The 26,056-nt window shown below is 40.4% G+C and overlaps 2 protein-coding genes across 2 annotated transcripts; both read left to right on the plus strand.

The window, feature by feature from the left end:
• Nucleotides 1–953: 953 nt before the first annotated feature.
• LOC118823991 (multiple inositol polyphosphate phosphatase 1-like) lies at nucleotides 954–11,329 on the plus strand. The gene is made up of 5 exons (XM_036593872.1): nucleotides 954–1,593; nucleotides 2,855–3,049; nucleotides 5,761–5,858; nucleotides 7,303–7,433; nucleotides 9,529–11,329. The coding sequence occupies exons 1-5, from the start codon at nucleotides 1,008–1,010 to the stop codon at nucleotides 9,875–9,877; spliced, it is 1,359 nt and encodes a 452-aa protein (XP_036449765.1). The 5' UTR covers nucleotides 954–1,007; the 3' UTR covers nucleotides 9,878–11,329.
• Nucleotides 11,330–17,749: 6,420 nt separating this feature from the next.
• Nucleotides 17,750–23,094, plus strand: LOC118823836 (multiple inositol polyphosphate phosphatase 1-like). The gene is made up of 5 exons (XM_036593678.1): nucleotides 17,750–17,753; nucleotides 19,544–19,735; nucleotides 19,975–20,072; nucleotides 21,222–21,352; nucleotides 22,644–23,094. Exons 1-5 carry the CDS (start codon nucleotides 17,750–17,752, stop codon nucleotides 22,993–22,995), a joined length of 777 nt encoding a protein of 258 aa, XP_036449571.1. The 3' UTR covers nucleotides 22,996–23,094.
• Nucleotides 23,095–26,056: the final 2,962 nt, after the last annotated feature.

Raw genomic sequence — 26,056 nt, forward strand, 5'->3', positions numbered from 1 at the left:
ATGACCAACTCTCCTTATTATAGCAATAGATTTATTGATCTTTCTGCTAACTCAGTCTGTTTGTTCTCTCCAACTCAAACATCTCATCTCATCAACAATAATTCCCCCAAAAAATTGTAGTTGACACTTGAGGCATCTCAACAGACTCAATTTTAATTTTAGATAAGTCCCTAGAATACAATACTTTACCCTTAAAAATGCTAAAATTAGACTTTTTTATATTTAAAGAAAGTTTATTTTAACCATGTAGCATGCAACTCTGCTGTTGCCATCAATGAAACAGGCCAAGCAGCCGAGGAACAGGCCACACGTTACTGTTTCACATTTACATTTACAAATTATGAAGTTCACAATACAAAAAACTTAAACACTGTTCATTTATTCTATTTACTATAATGATTTCCATGTTTATTATTGACTGTAACTGTAATTACCATTACTTTATATTTGTATTGGTCATATTTTTAATGATCTGATGTGACACTAAACCATTTTCAGATTGTTAAACTATTACATTCAAATTCAAACTCACAAGCACTTCAATAAAAGTCTGATTGCACATTGATGGCAAAGATAAAATGAGTTAATACAGTTTATTTATTCTATTTAATATAATGGTTTCCATGTTTATTATTAATTATAAGTGTAATTACCATTATTTTGGAGTATTTTTAATGATCTGATGTGACACTAAACCATTTTCAGATTGTTAAACTATTAAATTCAAATTCAAACTCACAAGCACTTCAATGAAATGCGTGTCTGATTGATGGTAAAGATAAAATGAATGAAACTGTGTGTGCCTCTAAAATCATATCGCACAAGAACCATCAATAATTATCTGATTTTTGCTCCACCCTGATTACAGGAAATAATGGGGTGAAAGTCCATAATCAGCTGAGGTCAGTGAGGGCATTAAAACAGTATTTATACGGAGGGACTGCCTGGCCAACTACCACTCGAACACCACAGCAAACAGGGACCTGACGAGGCTTAGAAGTGGCAAAATGGTTGAGAAACTCCTGCGGTTCAATGCGGTTCTCCGCTTTGTGGTTTTTTTAGCTTTTCTCTCCTTTTGCAACGGTGCTGCGCTTTCCAGTGACGCGGACATCCCTGCCAACGCCCAGTACTTCAACACCAAAACCCGTTACCAAGACGTCGACACGTACTTGCGGGAAAATATTCTGGCCATAAACAGCTCCGCGGTGAAGCCTCCTGCTCCAACCTGCACCCCCGTCCACTTCACGATCGTTGCCAGACACGGCACCAGATTCCCAACCGCTGAGAACATCAAATTGATTGGCGCCTTTGACGACCTCGTCAAGACTGAGGCGAATGGCGACTTGAGTTATCTGCCAGAACTCAAGGCATGGAAGATGTGGTACAAGGAGGACATGGCTGGGCGCCTCACAGAGACAGGAAGGGAAGACCACATTCATCTGGCCCAGAGGATGGTCGAGACGTTCCCCACTCTCCTGACCAAGGAGAACCTTCTGGGCGGCCGGGTCAAGTTCATCACGAGTTCTGTACCTCGATGCATCAACAGCACCCTCTCTTTCCAACTAGGCCTGAAGGAGTGGTTTCATCTTGAAGGTAATGTATTCAGGAATAGCTGGTGTGGTTACAATAGCAATAGCCTTTTGGCACCACGGCATCGGCTAAGATAGAACATCAATACATGATAATACCTCAACGTAGTTAAAGTCATTTGGAACAGCTGCAGAGTATATTATTTGTTATACAACAGTTAGTTCCGGCCATGCAAGCCGATTGGTTGAGAGGCGTTCTAACTGCGCTGTTATTTCACTATAACATCACGGGTTTGTCACTCTGATGAGACGCCATTGCTAAGCAACCACTTTGACAGCTGTAGGAGACGCTCAAGACATTTGAACGTTTTTACTTCTTACTTTGCCACAAACAGAAAATGGACACTTTTAAGATCACATTTGACCGACAGCCGATTTGGTCAGACTCTGAAGATGAGACGACACTAAATTCCCAAACTGTCATCACCACTGAGCAGCTTTTCAGTCGGCAGCTGTGACAGAAGAACAGCTAAACAACCTGGAATCAGCCAGAAATGAACCCAACACCATTCGCCAAACTAAACAGGCTGTAAGATGCTTTACAGACTGGCTGGAACAAAACAACATTAATACTGATCTGGCAAAAAATGACAAAACTGTGCTGAACTTGATATTGTGTCAGTTTTATGGCTCAGTCTGATTTGGTCAGACTCTGAAGATCAGACTCCACGTTTGGCGAATGGTGTTGGGTTCATCTCTGGCCGATTCCAGGTTGTTTAGCTGTTCTTCTGTCACAGCTGCGCTCTGAAAAGCTGCTCAGTGGTGATGACAGTTTGGGAATTTAGTGTGAGGAGCTGGAGAACGAACTGCCGGCTGTGCAGCGAGTGGGCGGAGCTTGTTACTCTGACGTAGCAACAAGCTGCTCGTTAAGGAACTATAATTTGGTGAAGGAACTGCGAACATTAAAACATATTAAACGCCGCGTTCACGGCCCAGTTTATTAATTTATTACTTTATTTATTTAACTGTTGTATAAAAGCAATAGAACACTCGAGGAGTGTGTTATCGCCAATAACATCACGGCTGTGATGATCTACGGCGACCAAATCACAGCCGTGATGTTATTTTGTGATAACACACTCCCTCTCGGGTTCTACTGGTTAAGCTAATTGGTATTGGCATCATCCAACAAATGTAATTAACCATGTTACGTTAATAGTTCACCAAATTTGGTATTCACTTAATACTCACAAGGGAATACTGATGTTACGAGATGATAACAGAATGCAAGTGTTTACATGTGTGAACTCTTTGATGTTTCCAAGGTGATGAATTCCCGTACACAGTGAACGACACTCTGATGCGCTTTTTTGCCTCGTGTGAACGATTCGTGGAGACGGTGTTGGACAACCCAGAATCTGTGATACAGGCCACCCTCTTCAAAAACGGCCCGGAGATGAAGACAGTTCAGAGGAAAGTGGCCGACCTGCTACAGATCCCTTACGACAAGTTCACCGCAGGTCAGTTATTCTCATTTTCCCTTCATATAAATTTGTATATTGTCTAAATAATGTGCAGTTTTGTGATTAATATGGTTCCACAGTTTTTAGGATTTCAATATTGGCAAAAATCCTGCTGACAAAGCACCACCATTTATATAGATTGTTTTAATGAACGGATACCTCCATTGTGGTCATTTCTGATGTTTTAAGCTGGGCTTTAAGTACTAAGCTTTACCTGCTGGTAAAATGGACACAAAGCAGTTCATGCTTAAAGAACTTAAACATGTAAAATGCATCCAAAAATCTAAACTTTAGCTTGAGAATTCACAAAAAACCCTGAAGCCATGAAGAGAACTGTTGGCTTTTGTTAATTAGCTTGGAGAAATGAGTAATATTTGATAATTCAGTTGACATCTTACTGTCAAATCAGTCAGCTGAAGAGAGAAGTTTGAATCATTCCATGGTCCTCCAGCTAAAGGACTTTTAGCTTTGCTTCCACTGAGATGATTCACCAGCAAAGCCGGTGTGCTCAGGATTTTTTAAACGCTGTGTCCACTCACTGTCCACTCTATTAGACACCCCTACCTTGTTGGTCCACCTTGTAGATGTAAAGTCAGAGACGATAGCTCATCTGCTGCTGCACAGTTTGTGTTGGTCATCCTCTAGTCCTTCATCAGTGGTCACAGGACGCTGCCCACAGGACGCTGTTGGCTGGATATTTTTGGTTCGTCGACTATTCTCAGTCCAGCAGTGACACTGAGGTGTTTAAAAACTCCAGCAGCACTGTTGTGTCTGATCCACTCAGACCAGCACAACACACACTAACACACCACCACCACGTCAGTGTTACTGCAGTGCTGAGAATGATCCACCACCCAAATAGTACCTGCTCTGTGAGGGTCCATGGGGGTCCTGACCACTGAAGAACAGGGTAAAAGGGTCTGTAACTGTAGAACTACAAAGTGCACATATATAGTAAGTGGAGCTGATAAAATGGACAATGAGCGTAGAAACAAGGAGGTGGTCATAAAGTTACGCCTGATTGGTTTATACTCTGCTTGTCATTCCCAGAAAGTGTGCAATTGCCCTAAATGCAGAAATGGATGGAGAAATTTAGAAAAGGCCTAATTTGTGATTATATTTATTGGAAAGTTTTGTAGAGGAGCTCAAAACTACCAGTGCTCTACTTCATCAGCTGTGTCATTCCAGTATACTGTGTTACGTCACACACAGTGTGTGAATACGACACTAGGTGGAAGTGTTTGCTCAGTTTTAGTTTTGTTTCTTTTTAAATATTGATTTGGAAAATGTTTCTCACTGACCTACCACTAGTATTATATTATCAGGTTTTATTTATACTGTTTAGCATAAATATAGAAAAAAATATAGTTGTACCACAAAAACATACACATGTACGTGTCCCTGGAACATCACTAAAAGTTCAAAAGTTTTAAATCGAGTTGTATAAATTTTAAATTTTAAATTTGAGTTGTATATTCCCAGTTTGGTTGCAGAGGAATAACGTGATCATAATGTGTTAGTCCTGTATATTCAGGTTTCACACAAATAGTAGGACATTAAAAGTCTCTAAATACAAATTAAGATATGTTAGGTGTGTCCAGAATGATGAACAAAGCCGTAGAGTATTCTAAAACGACTGAGAAAGCTGTACAGAATGAAGTTTCTATGTTAATATGGCAGGTAATTCCAAACCATTAAACACTACTGTAATTTAGGTCTGAAAGGGTTAAATTATTGGGCAATGTGTGACATCACTGGCTATTCACTGGGCACAGCAACCACTGAGCAACTGTAGGACAGACTTTAAAACATACAGAGAAGTTGTTGTTACATGTAATGTAATATTGATATGAACTGCAATTATTTACGTTTTTCAATTGTTGCTGCTAATTTACCGGACAATACTTCTGTTTTTTCTCTAAGAATCCATAGCTGTGACTTTCTGAGCAGGGAAACTACAAAACTATGCAGGGCAGTGGTCAGAAGTGCAAAGTGGACAGCTACCCCTTTTATGGTGTTTGAGAGTTTCCCTGAATTCCCTTGTAACCATACTTTTAAAAATAATTCAATAAGATAATAAACGACTTCTTTAGTTCATTTCTGATCATATTGTTATATTATTATACCTAAAGCTGTTGCTTTTTCCATCGTCAGTACCTTTTAGCTGGATACCTTAAATTAAGTTACCCTTTATTAATCCCACAGTGGGATTAATAAACCCATCTGTGCAGTGAAACACCACATACACACTAGTGAACACACACACTAGGGGGCAGTGAGCACACTTGCCCAGAGCGGTGGGCAGCCCTATCCACAGCACCTGGGGAGCAGTTGGGGGTCAGGTGCCTTGCTCAAGGGCACTTCAGTCATGTACTATCGGCTCAGGGATTCAAGTCGGCAACCTTCCGGTCACAAGGCTGGTAGCTTCACTAGTGTGTATGTGGTGTTTCACTGCACAGGTGGGTTAAATGCGGAGGTGAAATTTCCCCGTTGTGGGACTAATAAGGGTCACTTAATAAGGGTCACTGAAATCTAGTGAAACCTTGAGCATTGAACTTACTTTCTGTAAGGCGAATATCGACATACAGTAACTTTCTGAGTATTTTTTCCATAAACAACTTTACTTTCATTCCAGGACTGACATTTTAGAGAACTATGGCAAAAAACAAACCTGTATTAAAGTTTACTGGTGTTTCTTTCCTCTACAGAGCTCGCGGAGACAGGATTCTACCTGTGCGCCTATGAGTTCACCATCCGTGGACTGAACTCCCCCTGGTGCCGGCTGTATGATAGATCAGACGCAGAGGTATTTCTGAATTTCATATCTTTTTATATCGTACTGAATTCAGCTAGAGGGTCACATAAAGCTCATCCTAGATTCCTGATATTAGTCTTAGGAGCCTCGGTATCGTAGCCTTGGAGTTTCATACAAAAGCTTGCTTTTTTTTAACATTAACTGTTTTAAGGAAAATCTTCAATAAATCCATATATTAAATAATTTAATGTATGGCAACTTGTGTGCTAATTGCGCCCCTGCTGGAGAAACTTCAGGCTGCAAGTGGTTTCTAATGCCAGGTTCCTGTGCTATACATAAAAAAACAGGCATTTTCCATTGATATGGCAACGTTTACATAATTCAGTTAACCACGGCGACAATTAAGCTGTACAGAAAATACTGCAAATTTTAGTCCATAAATCACACCCAGCAGCAGGTGAGGAATTTACCATAGCCTTTTAAAGGGCCTGTCATAACATTATGTATAAGGGTCATTCTACAGAAACGTGCACTTTTCTATCTCTCCATAGGAGTCACTGGTGTTACTGGTCCTCATTGGTGTTACACATAATAAAGGAACACCAGAGACATTTTTAATGAACAATGCATTTTACAAAATGGCTGCTACAGAACTTCAAACCACATGTTGTCAATCATGGAATATCCACTAAAATATGGAATTTAATCCATTTGTATTCTATTTTTTCACAACTACCTGAGAATAAAGTCGGTCACACCAGTGACTTCAGCTAAAAGCTTCATATGAAATCATGAGCTGAATGAGAAAATCTCTGATAACTGAAAGACACAGTGGACTCACCATGTGCTTTTCTTCATAGATCCTCAGAAAACAGGCAAAAGGAAGTCGAGTGATGTCATCAGTGTGACTTTTATTTCAAAATAAGAGATTTTTTGTTATGCAGTAACACCAGTGACACGACTCCTGGGGACAACAACTTTCATTCTATATTTTATAATATTGATTCGTCATTTGTTTTCTTTGTCATTTAATTTATAAATTCATAGTCATGTATAGATTATTGTAGCTAAAATTGCAGAAAAACATGTTTTTTACCTCAAAATATGGCCTCAGCCTTCACACACGACTGTGGACGAGCTCTTCTGTGGTGCTTGGAATTCTATATGATTGATTTAAAAACCAATATTGCTAAACTGATGGCTGAAGAAGGTGTAATTGTTAAAATAACTTATTGTTTTATTTGAAAATATAAATAAATTGTAACACTAACATGTTTTTTAAGTGTAATATATCTGTAAATGCTAGGAACACAAAAATGGACGTTTCTGTAGAATGACCCAAATATATTTATATATATATATATATATATATATATATATAAACATAATACAGCTAGTATTACAGTACTTAGCAGAGAGAACTAACAGGCATTTTCATAACCTTTGTGTTCTCTTTACTGTTTTTAATGTATTCTAATTGTAATGTGTGAATCAGGTGGTTGACTACGCTTCAGACCTGGGCCTGTACTATAAGAGAGGCTATGGCCACAAAATTGACAGCATGGCCAGCTGTGTTCTCTTCAACGACTTGTTTGACCGCCTTGAAAAAGCAGCCAATGAGTTCAGGTGAGAGCTACGAAACAGTCACTGCAGTTATTCAGTCTCACATCATTTTCACAGTCATTAGATTTCACAGTCACATAGAGTTGGGTGTGTTTGATTAAGGTAAATAAATGTAAATTTGTTAGCTGTGTAGCTACTTCAAAGGTTTTTAGCATGTCTGCTGGCAAAATGAGTATTTTTTTTTTACTCTAACAAAAAACATGTAGCTTCGCTTAAATCTACACATAATTCAGTGTAACTGTAGATATTACTCTGAGTGTACTGACTCAACAGTGCAAATAATGTTGGCTACTAAGTAAACACTGTTAGCAGGTAAAGTGGCTGATCAGTCAGTTTGGCTACTTTAGGCATGTATTTTAACATTTCGCTGTTGTCAGAAGAAAACCTCGTATCTCCAAAATGGTAACTTTACAGGAGAAAGAAAAAACATACTTTACTTTTAATGTAAGTCAATGGAACCAGAATTTTTTCCATGTCATTTTGGGCCGTTTCTTTTAGTCCAATTATCATGAAATTTACATGCAATGTAAAGGGCAACAGGTATTTTCAAATTATGTCAAAAACTGAAAAACGACAAAATGGAGATATGAGGTTTTATTCCGACAGCAGCGATTTGCAAACAATAAACAGAAAAAGACAATTAAATCTTAAATTGCAGTGATTCATATAACAACTAATCGCTAAAATGTCATTATCATGACAGCCTTAGTTCTGTTAAGGTTAAAGAAAACACAATATCAGTGTGGAGTCTTCGTGATGAGTAATTAGAAAGACACTGGCAGCTACTTCAGCAGCTTGGAGCTACTTGATACAGCTGTTTTTCAAGTTTTACATTTTATGCCTTCGCTTCAAGCCGGACACTGAAGGCCTCGCAACACGAGGATATTCAGTCATTTTCAAATAAACCGATATCAGATCGGGATCAGCCGACGCTCAACGTTTCAGTATCAGGACTGGAATTGGAAAGAAAAAATGATATTGTGACGTCTCCAGTTTGCTGGAAACTAGGTTTATTTTTTTCCCTCAACTGACAATTTTATCTTTAAATATTACATTTTAAATATTTTACATAGTACAGATATAAGTTCAAGTATTTCCAGACAAAATGTGTTACAGTATAGAAAATAAAACACAAGCAAATTCAGAAAGTCACTGGACATGTCTTCTCATAAAGGCAGGATTGAAACCACAGTTCAAAAGAGTGGATTTTATTTAAAATAAATGTGCTGGTACGAGTGGATCAGACACGGCAGTGCTGCTGGAGTTTTTAAACACTGTGTCCACCCACTGTCCACTCTATTAGACACTCCTACCTCGTCAGTCCACCTTGTAGATGTAAAGTCAGAGACGATAGCTCATCTGCTGCTGCACAGTTTGTGTTGGTCATCCTCTAGTCCTTCATCAGTGGTCACAGGACGCTGCCCACAGGACGCTGTTGGCTGGATATTTTTGGTTGGTGGACTATTCTCAGTCCAGCAGTGACACGGAGGTGTTTAAAAGCTCCAGCAGCACTGCTGTGTCTGATCCACTCAGACCAGCACAACACACACTAACACACCACCACCACATCAGTGTTACTGCAGTGCTGAGAATGACCCACCACCCAAATAGTACCTGCTCTATGAGGGTCCATGGGGGTCCTGACCACTGAGTAACAGGGTAAAAGGGGGCTAACAAAGTATCAGAGAAACAGATGGACTACAGTCTGTAACTGTAGAACTACAAAGTGCACCTATATAGTAAGTGGAGCTGACTCCTTCAATAAGGCAGTGGCATGTAAACTCACCCCTTTAGGTCTTTGAGTAAAATGCATTTCAGTACTGTAGTGGGGCTCATGATGGCAGACGGATGACTTGTTAACTATTATGTACACACAAGGATGGATTGTTGGACGATGTGGATGGAATAAAAATCATAACATGACTGTGATAAACTGGTGAACCCATAATGTAACATTGACCTTTGCTTAAAATAATGAAATATGTTATTTTGACTAAACTATTACTTAACAAGCAATACATTTAGCCCTAGTTGAGTCTCCTGTAATTTTTTTCTTTGCCTTACATTCTCTCTCTCTCTCTCTCTCTCTCTCCCTCAGTGCTGGCCAGTCTGTATCTGAAGTGGTCACAGTGGAGATCGGTCATGCTGAAACGCTGCTGCCTCTTGTGACCTTGCTGGGCCTCTTTAAGGACAAGACCCCTCTTACCGCCGACAACTACGCCTCTCAGCTCAACCGTGCTTTCAACGGCGGACACATCACGCCCTACATCGGTAACCTGCTGGCGGCACTGTGGAGTTGCCCTGATGGCTATAGGGTGCAGTTGAGAGTGAACGAGAAACCGGTGGAAGTGCCGGGCCTCAATGAATTCTCTCCTCTGTTTAAGGATGTTAAAGAACAATATCATCAGATATTGGGCTGTAACCAAGAAGCCATCTGCAAAATGTAAAGTAAAAACCAGAAAACTACACTGAAAAAAGTAATGAAATGAATTCTTTTCGCCCCTGGTTGTGCTGATGTGTTTCGAATTTGAAAAGAATTACTTGAAAAATATTCCAAAAATATGGACAGCTGCGGTCTTTTTGTACCAACAGATTAAGAGAGGCATCCTGAGCCGTGTTCTTTCAGGCCCACAGCTCCACAGAGATTAACATTTCTTTCAATTCAATCCACAAAGGTCTTGCAGAACACTGAAGTCTGTGTGCTGTAGTGACTGGATTCGGATTAGTACCTCTGGCCAAAACTGGGACAGAGGCTCTTCACTGCCCTCTGGTGGAGCATAGAGTTCAGACAGCTTATGTTTCTTAATTTAGAAAGTCTAACACTGGAGAGAAGCTAAACTGCTTAACAAATATTCAGATTTATTATTCAATTATTTAAACATTCATGACTATTTGAAAATTCTGACTCGTCCTTAATTCAGTGCATCACTTTTTTCAGTGTACAGGCTGGTTTTTAGTCCCAGGGACACTCTGCACCTCCCCTTTCTGAGTGTTGCTCTGCTCTAACATTAAGCTTGTCCCAGTCAAGTTTATTTGTCCAATAATCCTGATTCATTTGATACTGAGTATAAACGAGTCTGATTAGAATAGTTTTTTTCATTGCACACTTCAAGTACATTATAAACCCATTCTAAAATGCTTTGATTGGCTCTGATACTGAACTTTCAGACTGGATTGGGGCATCTTTGTGTAACACAGCTGGTTCAACCCATTGGATGGTTAGTAATTGGTCCACAAGTTGAATCAGATGTGGTACAACAGGGCATTCATAAAGATGGACAGTGCATTGAATCTCTAGGGCTAAGACTTGGATCAGTGAGAGCAACTGACCACTGACCACTTTTATCGCTTAATAATCACTATATAACAGGAGCTGAGCTAAATAGTTAAACTAAGTGAAGGTACTGTCATAAAATCTAACATCAAAGAGCAGGAAAGCCGACCATACTGACCGAGGGCTACAGACCAAAGAACCTGAGGGCAAATCACCGAAGCCTGTTAGTAAGGAAACACCTACGAAGCACTAAATACCACTATGAAGCAGACAGCAGTGCGTTGAGTTGATGTTCTATGTTGGTCTAAGTCGTATTTAGAATTTTGATGTCAAGACAACCCGGATTTGTCCGTTGTCTCAGTGCTCTTCTCTAGTTTAGGGTTGCCTTTGCAAATCTAGTTGGTGAGCTTAGCTTCTCAGAAAAATCTGGACCTTTTTTTTTCTTATGCACATTACAGATGTTTTAGTAATCATAGTGAATAACTGACCAAATGCTTTTGTGGAAGTTCACATTACTGCATCTGTAATGACAGCTGTGTCTCTTATTCAAAAAATGATCTGCAATTTCTGCATAAATACAATATTTTACAACACCTGATACAAAATAAAGAGGCTTGAAATCAGATTCACTGTCTTGAATTTTTCACAAAACACTTCACATGTTTGGTTTAAACCAGGGGTTCTTAACCATTTTCAGAGCGCGCCCCTTTTTTAGGGTTCAAAACATTTCACATTATTCCAGTTAGCCAGCTAATTTAATTTAGCTAATTAAGTTGGATATTACCTCATTGGCTAACATCATCTAGATAAGCAAGTTAGCTCACTTAAATTCTAGCAGACTAACTTCTAAAGATTATTATAATATTCTATTATCTGATCAGTGAACTGTGTTCCTAAACCTTCAATGTTTTGTAGAGATGATTATTATCTAGCTGGCAGCCAGGCTGATTCATTTTAGCTAACATTAGCATTGAGTATCACCAGCTAAGTAACTGGTTCTAACTTAAGAGGCAGTCCATATTTTAAATTATACTGTCAGTCAACAGTATTACAGCACCTATAACTGAGCTTTTACCACCATCATTCATACTCAACTGTTTTAAAAGTCTAAAAGCTGAGCTTTACTGCTCATGTAACCTCACCCATGATGTGTTTTATGCTAATTAAAGACATTAAATAGTTATTCAATATGCAAAAATTAAACTCTTCAAATTACTATAATTATATTTAAACAAACATTTTAACAACTATTAATCTCCCTCTCACTAGAAATATTCACAGTGATGCAGCTTCATAACAGTAACTATCCTCAGCAATAGAAAGCTGGTAGAGTTGTGTAATGCTAAAAAAAAAGTGGTTAATGGGAAACAGGTCAGTAACATGATTCGGTATAAAAAGAGCATCTCAGAGAGTCTTTCAGAAGTAAAGATGAGGAGGGGTTCACCACTCTGTGAAAGACTGCACCATCAAATAGTGCAACAATTCAAGAATAAAAGTATTCAGTATTTGCTGGCCGTGATTTTTGGGCCCTCAGGCAGCACTGCATTAAAAACAGACATGATTCTGTAGTGGAAATCACTGCATGGGCTCAGAAACACTTCTGAAAAACAGTTCATCACTGCATCCACAAATGCAAGTTAAGACTCTAAAATGCAAAGAAGAAACCATACATAAACAGGATCCAGAAATGCTGCTACCTTCTCTGGGCCTGAGCCCATTTAAGATGAACTGAGGGGAAGTGGAAAAGTGTCCTGTGGTCCGACGAATAAACATTTGAAAGTCTTTTTGGAAATCATGGACACTGTGTCCTCCAGGCTAAAGACCACTCAGCTTGTTATCAGTGCACAGTTCAAAAGCCAGTATTCATGATGGTATAGGGGGCATTAGTGCACATGGCACGTGCACATCTGTGAAGGCACCATTAATGCTGAATGATATATACATGTTTTGGCAACATATGCTGCCATCCAGACGACGTCTTTTTCATGGAAGGCTTCGGTTATTTCAGCAAGACAATGTCAAACCACATTCTGCATGTATTACAACAGCATTGGTTCATATTAAAAGAGTCCGGGTGCAAAACTGACCTGCCTGCAGTCCAGACCTGTCATCACTGATAACATTTGCTGCATTATAAAATGAAAAACACAATGAAGGAGACCCTGAACTGTTGAGCAGCTGAAATCCTACATCATGAGAGAACGAGAATGAGAAAACATTGACGCTTACATAAACAATTCACAATTTCAACATTTGATATGCTGTCTTAGTAACGCTTTCAATTAAACATAGGATTTAAACTTTTTTTGTTGTATACAAACAATCATCATCTGTAGGGTACTTTCTTTTGGGAGGTGTCTGTCCCAAACCCTAAGCCCTAAATTTCAATGTGTGAAAATATTAATTACTTTTTTTTTGCATTGTTTTGTTGTTTTCTAAAATATCTTTTTGATATTCTTTTGAAGAGACGTTGAAATATTTAGAGCAGCTTCATTTTTAAATTGAAAAAAAAAAAATCAGAAAATCCCAGATTTGTACCACATTTTCACACCACTACGGAAACACAAATAGAGCCTAATTTCAGCCACACCCCTACATTTCAGAGCAGGAAGTGAGACTGCATCCTTGTCCCTCATGGCCACACGGTGAGCAGTTAGATCACTTTGTTTTGTGTCCCAAAGACGGAAATCAGTGTGGAATGTTAAAAATTACTGCGCAACTGAAACACATTTTCTGCAATTAAATAACTTTCAATTAGTCAATTAACTTTTTTGTGTTTTAGTACTTTAGATGTCCGTCTGGGTTCTTTTGTGACCCCCCTGTATGAGTCGTCGATGCACTCTTGGTGAAATTTTGGTAGGCTGGCCACCCCTGGGAAGGTTCACCGCTGTTCCAATTTTTCTTATGTTTCATAATGGCTCTCACTGTGTTTTGCTGGAGTCCCAGAGCCTCAGCAATTGCTTTGTCATCCTTTCTAAACTGGTCAATTTCAATGATTTTGTTTCGCATCTGTATTTGAATCCCTTTAGAACGTGGCAACATGTGCTGCTTTTTGAGACCTTCTAGCTGCTTCACGTTGCCAGACAGGTTCTATTTAAGCAATGTTAACAGGTCTGGCAGTGATTTAAAATCTTACACTTCTCACATAAATAGTTACAACTGAATCCATCCATCCATCCATCATCTAAACCGCTTATCCTTCTGGGTCGCAGTGGGGTGCTGGAGCCTATCCCAGCTGTCACTGGGCGGAAGGCAGGATACACCCTGGACAGGTCGCCAGTCCATCACAGGGCAGACAGACAGACAAACACACTCACACCTAGGGGCAATTTCAGCATGTCCAATCAGGCTGACTGCATGTTTTTGGACTGTGGGAGGAAACCCACGCAGACACAGGGAGAACAGGCAAACTCCACACAGAAATGACCCTGGTCACCCGGCCGGGAATCGAACCCAGGCCATTCTTGCTGTGAGGCGACAGCGCTACCCACTGCGCCACAACTGAATCCATGATGTTTCATTGTTGATAAGCTGATAAGTTTCCTACCGTCAGTCAGAGAGACATGCAAGTTTGGCCGTGCAATGCAGTAAAGAACAGATATATGTGGATGATGCCATCTAGTAGTTTATTTACTTCTGATAAAAAGTGACAAAGGTTTCAAGTTGGCTGAATTTTTTTCTGTGTTTTGAAGCATCAGCTAAGGTAGCCAGCTAGCTAGCTAACCTATAACATATTCATAAAATTACTTCAAACGCTCCATAAAATATGACTTGGCACTCACTTTCTGTAAACCTGCGATGGTTACTTTAAGTTATTTGCTGCGATTACTATGTGTTCATCTAGCTAGCAGGCTGACTTATCCTTGCTGGCATCTGAAAAACAGTATAAAGTGTGCAACTTATTTATCAGATTCCTTCCTTTGGGTTTTGTAAGCGTCCAGCCTGCCTGTAGTTATAGCACTTCATCGCCATCGCCCTCTGCTGGCGGCCGGTGGCGGTGAAGTGCCATAACTCCAGGGAACTCCAATTCCCAGAAGCCCTCGGGCTGATTAGGCCCAACCTGACCCACCTGTGGACTCCTCTACTTAAGGATGTGGCAAACAGCAGCCCTTTGTCACACCTTTGTAGAGAGGTGACCGGTACAGTACGCAGCCCAGGTGGGTATTTAAACAAAAAGAAAAGAAAAAAAAAAAAGAAAAGAAAAGAGGGCTGGAAAAAACAAAAGAGAGAAATCGCCATAAAAAAAACTCAAAAAAAAAAAAGACACAAGAAGGCTTGAGCTACAAACGGCTCCAAGCCATACAAAAGGTGTTTAGGCTCTAAGAGCAAACAAGTGCAACATAAAGTCTGCCTTCCCTTCATAATTACAGGGGAAGAGTCTCTTGTGTTCTCATTATCTTTTATTTCACGTTTCTAGTTCAGCCTTTCTTTGAGCTGCTTTCAGCGTTTCCTCTGTTTGCCTTTTTCCCACCTTTTTATTTCCCGTTCCTTAAGGCGTTTTACCCGTTGTCGCCTGTGCTTCCCAGTGGCGCAACGGTAACTCCAAGGACCACGGACGGTTCAAGCCTGGCTCTGTCACCTCAATCCCAACGTGCCAAATTCACATCCCATTACCTCAATGAATTTATTTACCACCCTTTTTCACGGGTTTTCATCTTTGCACTTGGGTCCGCCTCCCTGCCGCCTCGTAACAGGTTTAAATGCAGCCATTTGACAAAGTGCTTAATTAAGCAAAATGCTCTACAGTAAGAGACGACACGAAAAAGCTAAATTCAAAAATGCTGAACAATTTGAAAAACTAAACTTGAAAGACCAAATGTGCAGGACTAAATAGTAAATAGTCAACTAACTCAAGCTAACAGAACGTAGCCAAGGGCAAGTTCATTACTACTGGAAAATTCCGTTCCACGTTGTCCCCTCCCTCCTCCCCTTGGGCTGCAGGTGACCCCTTGCTTAACGTTCTACACACCTTTCAACGACACGCTGGCATACTGACTAACTTAGAGTAAACACATATGTCTCAGGAAACACTGCTACGTACCGAAGTAGCAGCGCTAAACTAGGGACTGGTGGTAGGTGAAGGAAGGGGTGCGCCCACACCCCATGACCCCACAAACCCAAAACAGCACCAAGGAACAATGAGAGATGTAGGAATAAGGCATTGTTGGTTCAGAGATGAAACAGGCTGGCCGATTAGTCTAGAGGGCTGGACGTTTAAGACTATTTGGCAGCATCACTGGTTCCCTGTTAAACAGTACTGAAATGGAGGGATCGCTCAAAAGAAGGGCAAACAGCTGATGTTGGCTTGTTAGGTCAGGTACTTTTTTCTTCCGAATTGTGGGCGACAAGTGATAATGGTCCTAATTCATTAAAGAAATCAGAGTGTGCACAACATCGTATGAACTGCTCCATGTCTGATTTGTGAAACGATCATCCAAAACAAGCTGAGATTTGACTGGAGTTGATGAATCGGGTTCGGTGCATGGAGACAAGTTCTTCATTAATGATAAACGTCAGCAACTCAGCCACGAAGTGGTCGGCCACGTAAAATGACAGAGCGGGGTCAGCGGATGCTGAGGCGCATAGTGCGCAGAGGTCACCAACTTTCTGCAGAGTCGATCGCTACAGACCTCCAAACTTCATGTGGGCTTCAGATTAGCTCAAGAACAGCGTAGAGAGCTTCATGGAATGGGTTTCCATGGCTGAGCAGCTGCATCCAAGCCTTACATCACCAAGCGCAATGCAAAGCGTCGAATGCAGTGGTGTAAAGCGCCGCCACTGGACTCTGGAGCAGTGGAGACGTGTTCTCTGGAGTGACCAAACATGCTTATCCGTCTGGCAATCAGATGGACGAGTCTGGGTTTGGCGGTTGCCAGGAGACGGTACTTGTCTGACTGCATTGTGCCGAGTGTAAAGTTTGGTGGAGGGGGGATCATGGTGTGGGGGTGTTTTTCAGGAGTTGGGCTCGGCCCCTTAGTTCCAGTGAAAGGAACTCTTAATGCTTCAGCACCAAGAGATTTCGGACAACTTCATGCTCCCAACTTTGTGGGAACAGTTTGGGGACGGCTCCTTCTTGTCCTGACCTCAACCCGATAGAGCACCTTTGGGATGAATTAGAGCGGAGACTGTGAGCCAGGCCTTCTCATCCAACATCAGTGTCTGACCTCACAAAAGCGCTTCTGGAAGAATGGTCAGAAATTCCCATAAACACTCCTAAGCCTTGTGGAAAGCCTTCCCAGAAGAGTTGAAGCTGTTATAGCTGCAAAGGGTGGGCCGACATCATATTAAACCCTGTGGATTAAGAATGGGATGTCACTCAACTTCATATGCGTGTGAAGGCAGACGAGCGAATACTTTTGGCAATATAATGTACATATAATACATGCAGTCAGGCTGATTGGACATGCTAAATTGCGTAAATGTGTGAGTGTGTCTGTTTGTCTGCCCTGCGATGGACTGGTGACCTGTCCAGGGTGTATCCTGCCTTCCACCCAATGACTGCTGGCATAGGCTCCAGCTCCCCGCGCGACCCAGAAGGATAAGTGGCTTAGAGGTGTGGCCAAAATACTTTAAATCCTCAAGCATTCATTCGCTACCATGGTATTTGTTTCCCTGTTTATTTAGTATTTTTTGTTGTTTATTTGTTTGTTTGTTTTTTTACAAGCCACAGACATCTTAGCCCACAACACATTCCATCAAAGACCTTTCGATAAGACAGGGACTGTTAATATAGTCAAAAAATAGGAAAATAAATAAACTTCACTGCTTTCTACGTCGCCAAGCTAAAAGAGCAAAGATGCCTAAGAAGCTACGTTCGTGGGAGCACTTCAAATTGTGGAATGATAAGAAAAATACCCACCGCAAAATTTGAGAGATTTGTATACCATGGAGGCAAAACAGCTTGGATGAATCATCTCAAATATGTAAGTGTAGTGATACTTATCTCTCCCGATTTCAGCTAATTTGTGGCGTCACTGGTGTATGTTGTTAAACACATTTGCTGCCTACTAGATATTTCAAACTGCACTGTTTAAATGTAATAAACATGGGTAAACTATCAATTATGTATCAATTATGAGTTACAGGTCAATTATGAATCATATTGTGTTTGAGGGTGATTTTGAGAACGACAATTCAAAATCCATAAAACTTTTTTTTAGCTGATTCAGTTGTCTTTGCCCTCCTCTTGGCTAAGAAAAGGATCCTTTTGCCGTGGAAATCCACCACCCCACCCTCACACGCTCTATGGCTAACTGATGTCATGTTTTTCTTGGACTTGGAAAAGATTCAGTTTAGCCTGAGAGGTACTGCAGACTTATTTGACCGGATCTGGCAACCATTCATCTCCTATTTTAATCGCCTATCTAACGTAAATACAGATTAGAGGACGTCCTCATCCTTTTTATTTGCCCCTTTTTTTCCTCCCTAATTTGTCCATCTTTGTTTTTCCGTTTGTTTTTTTTATTTTACCGTTTTCAATTTATTTTATTTTATTCTTTTATCTTAAGTTGGGGGAGGCAGGCAGAGACTGTGGGGTGTGGGGGGGTATTCAGGGTTAGGTGGGAAGGGTGAGTAGGGTGGGTTAGGGGATTGGGGGGATTTAGGGATTCAGAAGGTGGAAGGGGGCTAGATGGTTTAAGATATTGTGGAATTGACACTGTTACAATTGTAACTGTTTTCTTTCAAGCTGTGGAATAAAAGGGAAAAAAGAGGGGGAAAAGGCCAAATAAAGACCCCAAACAACTTGGGAGCCTGGGGCTCCTAAGGTAAATCCTTTTTTTCTGTACTTTTCTTAAAGTTCTGTACCTTTTTAGTAAAGTGAACTCATGTCTTGAGCCTTCAGTCACAGTCAACTTTGTGTGACCTATAAGATAAAACTGCTGAACCGCTACGACTCTTTGTAAGATAGAGTGGTGGACAGTTTGAATAAATCAACCTGAACTTCAATAAGACTCATGCTTGAGCCTTCAGTCACTGATACCTTTGTGTGACCTATAAGATAAAACTGCTCAACCGCTACGACTCTTTGTAAGATAGAGTGGTGGACAGTTTGAACATTTTAAATAAACCAACGTTAATATCAGTAAGACTTAATAAAACAATGTAAGACAGTTTGAAGTGTTTGAATAAAGTAACAAAGGCCTAGCAAGGCTTTATAAAACAGTTTAAACATTAACTCAGTGGCTTCAGTGAACGTTGAGAACGTGTCTCTCTCTCTCTCTCTCTCTCTCTCTCTCTCTATATATATATATATATATATATATATATATATATATGTGTGTGTGTGTGTGTGTATCTTCTTTTACTGTTTAGTTTCTTCTCAAGAACTAAGATACTCATTGTATTCTTTTAAAACAGCTAGTTCAGTTACAATAGCAACAGCCTTTTGGGACAATTTTCTTAAGGATTAACTTGCAGACTCAGCATTCTGGCTACAGTCTTCTAAGAAGTAATGGCCAAAAGTGATATCGTAAAGACTTTTGAAGAGCACGAAAATGTAGCCTTGAAGTGTTTTTAGGATGTGTTGTTTATTCTGACCAGTTCACTCATCCCAAATTAGTTTCTATGATGTTTTGATGAAACAGTATTCGCATCATCCAACAAATACAAATAATTTGACAAAATAATTCTCTAACCATGTTAAATTAATAGTTCACCAACATGGTTTAAGTATATCATAAGGCAGAACATGCAACAATATATTTGCAGCATGGAATATTTTCATAGTATTTGGTATTTACTTAGTAATTAGGGGTGAATACTGATGTTACCAGATGATAACAGAATGCTTCTTATGCAAAAGTGTAATCTTTATCTTTATTGTCTTGATTTTTCCAAGGTAAGGAATTGGAGTACACAAAGAACGACGTTCTGATGCGCTTTTTTGACACATGTGAACACCTGAAAACGGTGTGGAACAGCCCAGAAGCTATGAAAGAGGTCGATCTCTTCCAAAACGGCCTGAAGATGAAGAGGGTTCAGAGGGAATTGGCCGACCTGCTACAGATCCCTAAAACCAAAATTACCCCAGGTCAGTGTATTATTCTCATGTTCCCTACATGTAGGTTGCCCTAAATGTGACACAACTGATGCAGAAATGGATGGAGAAATTTAGAAATGGCCTAATTTGTGATTATATTTATTGGATGGTTTTGTAGAGGAACTCAAAACTACCAAATCAACAACTGTATTCTCACCCAAGACCCGGCCTTTAGAGAGATACAGCAAAAAAACTGTATTAAACCTTACTGGTGTTTCCTTCCTCTACAGACTTAGTGGATGCAGGATTCTACCTGTGTGCCTATGAGTTCACCATCCATGGACTGATCTCCCCCTGGTGCCAGCTATTTGTTAGACCAAATGCAGAGGTATGGTGCTAATAACGTCCTTTGTGTGTCATGTAGAAACAGTGGATCGCTGTATGGATTTTTGTCAGACTAAGAACGTTGATGTGTGGTCAGTTTCTGAATTTTACATCTTAATGAATTCAGACTGATGGTCATCCAGTTACATCGCTCTATCGCCACGGTCTAACATACACATGATAAAACGATTAGTTCACAAAGTAATTACAGAGTATTAACAGAATATGCACTGGATATATGAGGTTAATGTGGCTGACAAGTCATGAAAATATATATTCCAATTAACCTTTTTGAAACTGTAATGTAATTCAGTATACTCTCCTCAAACCGTGGTGAGCTAATGGACTAATCACACACTAAAATGTATATACATAGACAAAGTTAACCCTTGTGTGGTGCTGATGTGTTTGGTAGTGGTCTGGTGGACCCACCACATTATAAATCAATACAGCCATAACAATTTGTGTAAAAATACCAGATGTTTAAAATATCACAAGCGTCCAGCGTAGGGTTCTCCGTTAGCAGCTGGACAGGCTGCTGACTGGCTACATGTTGTCCACACACACACACACACACACACACACACACACACACACACACACACACATATATACAAGCACACATATATATATATATATATATATACTCTTACAGCAGGCCATGTAGGAGGAGAACAGAGTGAAGGACACAGCACCTCCACACTTTTACTCCCCGTGGGTTCAGCCCAACACCACATGTGTAATATAAATGTGTGGGGGGTGAACAGAGTGAAGACACTGATAATGGGTTATTTTATATGTTCTTCACAGAAAATGAGCAAAAGACAAGAATCTGAGGTTGAAATAATAATAAATCACATCATTTTTTCTTTGGTAAACATTGAAAACGGGTCCCACAGACCTGAACACCACACAAGGGTTAAGGCTTTGTGTCAGAACATAGTTTTTTTTTTTTTTTGCCAAACTTTGTTCCATGAATTCAGTTTCACAGACAGTCTTACTACGAGAACCGTGATGAATACACACACACAACAGTTAATACACACGTAATATATCATTGTCATATTTAAACTGTAAATCTAAAAGATGGAAAGTAAATCAGTTTTGTGTGCTGTTCGTTTTTAAGGTATTCTAAGTCTAATGTGTGTATCAGATTGTAGAATATGCTTCCGACCTTAAGCTGTATTATAAGAGAGGTTATGGCCATGAAATCAACAGCCAGGCCAGCTGCGTTCTCTTCCAGGACCTGTTCAAACGCCTTGAGAAAGCAGCCAACGAGTTCAGGTAAGAGCTACGAAACAGTTGATGCTTACTTTTGTTGTCAGGCTTTCCACAGTTTTTTTACATAATCGCCTATTCGCAATTACTTTAGATGATCGCAGTTATTTAGTCTGACAGCAGACGTTTTCACAGTCAGTCATATTAAGCTGCCACGAAAAAATGGCAGATTGGGTTTGTTGGGTCAAGGCAAATAAATGTAAATAAGAGAAAGCAGTAAATGCATTCATTGAGACGTCATGGGGCTTATGAGGAAAAAAAGTAACTTCTGACTTGGTGCTCTATCAAAAAACACTTTGCCAGCATGTTAAAAACATTAGAAGTAGTTACAGCTAACGGGTTACTTTATTGGTTAGCTGTGTAGCTGCTTTTAAAGTTTTTAGCATGTCTGTTGGCAAAATGAGTGTGTGTTGCCTCACAGCAAGAAGGGCCTGGGTTCGATTCCCTGGCCGGGTGACCAGAGGCCTCTCTGTGTGGAGTTTACATGCTCTCCCTGTGTCTGTGGGGTTCCTCCCATAGTCCAAAGTACATGGACTGTGGGGCCAACGCAGTCAGGCCAATTCGACACGCTAAATTGCCCCTATATATATATATATATATATATATATATATATATATATTAGCACTTAAATTCTATAAGGAGGCTACGCACTTAGAATTTTCACTCACTCACCACCTCTGTAAATGTGATGTGACAATAAACATTATTTGATTTGATTGAATGTATATGTCTGTGTGTCTGCCCAGAAGGAGCAGTGGCTTAGAAGATTGTGTGTGTGTGTGTGTGTGTGTGTGTGTGTGTGTGTGTGTGTGTGTGTGTGTGTGTGTGTAGGCATTTCTCTGAGTGTACTGACTCAACAGTGCAAATAGTGTTAGTAGTCAAGGTGGCTGATCAGCCAGTTTGGCTACTTTAGCCATGAATATTCCTTAAATAAGGCAGTGGGATGTAAACCCACCCCTTGAAGTCTTTGAATAAAATGCATTTTAGTACTATAGCGGGGCCATGATGGCAGACGGATGATTTGTTAACTGTTATGTACACGCAAGGATGGATAGTTGGACAATATGGAGTCAAACTATGACTGCAATAAACTGGTAAACAAACATTGACCTTTGCATAAAATAATAAGACATTTTATTTTGACCAAACCAACACAGTTTGCCCCAGTTGAGTGTTCTTGTAAATTGTTTGTTTTGCCTTACATTCTCTCTCTCTCTCTCTCTCTCTCTCTCTCTCTCTCTCTCTCTCTCTCTCTCTCTCTCTCTCTCTCTCTCTCTCTCTCTCTCTCTCTCTCAGGCCTGGCCAGCCTGTATCTGAGGTGGCCACAGTGCAGATCGGTCATGCCGAAACACTGCTGCCTCTTATGACCCTGCTGGGCCTCTTTAAGGACAACATCCCTCTTACCGCCGACAACTACCTCTCTCAGAACAACCGAGCTTTCCGCGGCGGGAAGATCATGCCTTTCCTCGGTAACCTGATGGCAGTGCTGTGGAAGTGCTCTAATGACTTTAGGCTGCAGTTGCGAGTGAATGAGAAACCAGTGCAAGTGCCGGGCCTCAATGACCTCTCACCTCTGTTTGAGAATGTTAAAAAACAATATCAGCAGATACTGGGCTGTAACCAAGAGGCCATCTGCAAAAACAAGTAAAAACCAAAAGACTACACTGAAAAAAGTAATGCACTGAAATTAAATCATGTTTTTTTTTAGTTTACTTAATTTTGCCCCTCGTTTTGCTGATGCACTACGTTTTATTCATGGGGAAAAGGATTTACAGATATGAGTCATGCATATTAGTATATATTATTATTATTATTATTATTATTAGTAGTAGTAGTAGTAGTAGTAGTAGTAGTAGTAGTAGTAGTATATTGCTGTTGTCGGAGCAAAACCTTGTATCACCAAAATGGTAACTTTACAGGAGAAGGAAAAAACCTTCATTATTTTTAATGTAAGTCAATGGAACCAGAATTTTTACCAAGTCATTTTTGGTCATTTCTTTTGGTCCATTCATCGTGAAATTTATACACAATATACAGGTAAATAGACACAAATTATGTCATAAACTGAAAAATGGAGATACGAGGTTTTGTCCTGACAACAGTGACATCTTAGTATATATTAGTAGGGATGGCCATTTCGGACCATTTTGATATTCAAATTTGTAAAACATTGTTTGAAAAATATTTCAAATTTTATACAGCTGCAGTCGTATTTTAATGCTTCCTTCTCTGGACTAAACAGATCAGAACAGTCATCTCGAACTGGGTTCTTTCTGGACCACAGCTTTGTAGAGATTAGCGTTTTCCTTCAATTCAATTCACAAAGGCCTTGCAGAACGCTGAGGCCACAGTGCTGTAGCCCTGCAAGGTTAGAACCTCTGACCAATACTGAGACAGAGGCTCTTCACTGCCCTCTGGTGGAGCATAGAATTCAGACAGCTCGTGTTTCTTAAACATTAGAAAGTCTAACATTGGAGAGAAGCTAAACTGCTTAACAAAAATTCAGATTTATTATTCAATTATTTAAACTATGACTATAAACTACTTCAAGACTATTTGAAAATTCTGACTCGTCCCTAATTCAGTGCATCACTTTTTTCAGAGTACAGACTGGTTTTTAGTCCCAGGGACACTCTGCACCTCCCATTTCTGAGTTTTGCTCTGCTCTAACATTAAGCTTGTTCCAGTTAAGTTTGTTTGTCCAATAATCCTGATTCATTTAATACAGAGTATCTGTCGACGAGTCTGATTTAGAATTGCTTTTTTCATTGCTAAAGCAGCTGCACACTTCAAGTTCATTACAACCCCCTTCTAAAATGCTTTGATTGGCTCTGATACTGAACTTTCAGACTGGATTGGGGCATCTTTGTGTAACACCAAATTTGCCTGTTTTGTCAGTGCTCTTCTCTAGTTTAGGGTTGCTTTTTGCAAATCTAGTTGGTGAGCATAGCTTTAAAAAATCGGTTCCTTTCCTCTTATGCACATTACAGATGTTTTAGTAATCATAATGCCTGACTGACCAACTGCTTTTGTGTAAGTTCACATTACTGCATCTGTAATGACAGCTGTGTCTCTTAATTGAAAATTGTTTCTGTTAATTTAAAACACCTGACACGAAATAAAGAGGCTTGAAATCAGATTCATTGTCTTGAATTTTTCACGAAACACTTCAAATGTTTAGTTTAAACCAGGGGTTCTTAACTACTTTCACACTGTACCTCTTTTTTAGGGTTCAAAACATTTTGCAAACCCCTCTCTTGCCCTCTGCCCCCACAAATGAGTATATACACTATATTGCCAAAAGTATTCACTCAGCCATCCAAATCATTGAATTCAGGTGTTCCAATCACTTCCATGGCCACACATGTATAAAACCAAGCACCTAGGCCTGCAGACTGCTTCTACAGACATTAGTGAAAGAATGGGTCGCTCTCAGGAGCTCAGTGAGTTCCAGCATGGTACTGTGATCGGAGGCCACCTGTGCAACAGTCCAGTCCAGTCATGAAATTTCCTCACTACTAAATATTCCACAGTCAGCTGTTAGTGGTGTTATAACAAAGTGGAAGTGATTGAGAACAACAGCAACTCAGCCACGAAGTGGTCGGACACGTAAAATGACAGAGCGGGGTCAGCAGATGCTGAGGCGCATAGTGCGCAGAGGTTGCCAACTTTCTGCAGAGTCAATCGCTACAGACCTCCAAACTTCATGTGGCCTTCAGATCAGCTCAAGAACAGCGTAGAGAGCTTCATGGAATGGGTTTCCATGGCCGAGCAGCTGCATCCAAGCCTTACATCACCAAGCGCAATGCAAAGCGTCGAATGCAGTGGTGTAAAGCGCCGCCACTGGACTCTGGAGCAGTGGAGACGTGTTCTCTAGAGTGACCAATCACGCTTCTCTGTCTGGCAATCCGATGGACGAGTCTGGGTTTGGTGGTTGCCAGGAGAACGGTGCTTGTCTGACTGCATTGTGTCAAGTGTAAAGTTTGGTGGAGGGGGGATTATGGTGTGGGGCTGTTTTTCAGGAGTTGGGCTCGGCCCCTTAGTTCCAGTGAAAGGAACTCTTAAAGCTTCAGCACCAAGAGATTTTGGACAATTTCATGCTCCCAACTTTGTGGGAACAGTTTGGGGACGGCCCCTTCCTGTTCCAACATGACTGAGCACCAGTGCACAAAACAAGGTCCATAAAGACATGGATGAGCGAGTTTGGTGTGGAAGCACTTGACTGGTCCTGACCTCAACCCGATAGAACACCTTTGGGATGAATTAGAGCGGAGACTGCAAACCAGGCCTTCTCGTCCAACACCAGTGTCTGACCTCACAAATGCGCTTCTGGAAGAATGGTCAGAAATTCCCATAAACACTCCTAAACCTTGTGGAAAGCCTTCCCAGAAGAGTTGAAGCTGTTATAGCTGCAAAGGGTGGGCCGACATCATATTAAACCCTATGGATTAATAATGGGATGTCACTCAATTCGTATGCGTGTGAAGGCAGACGAGCGAATACTTTTGGCAATATAATGTACATTACAGAAATTACTGCAGTATAATCAAATAGCAGGTCTCGTTTCTTATTGTGATGACTGGGACTGCATTCCTAAGCATGCACTTCTCCACAAACCACAAACATTTAGTCTTGCACTGAAAAAAGTGTTTCAATTTAGCACTCATTCAAACTGACAGTCACTGACCACCACCTCACCGCTCTGCCTC

The sequence above is a fragment of the Colossoma macropomum genome, unplaced genomic scaffold (assembly GCF_904425465.1).
Source record: "Colossoma macropomum unplaced genomic scaffold, Colossoma_macropomum, whole genome shotgun sequence".
In the NCBI taxonomy this organism is placed as follows: domain Eukaryota; kingdom Metazoa; phylum Chordata; class Actinopteri; order Characiformes; family Serrasalmidae; genus Colossoma; species Colossoma macropomum.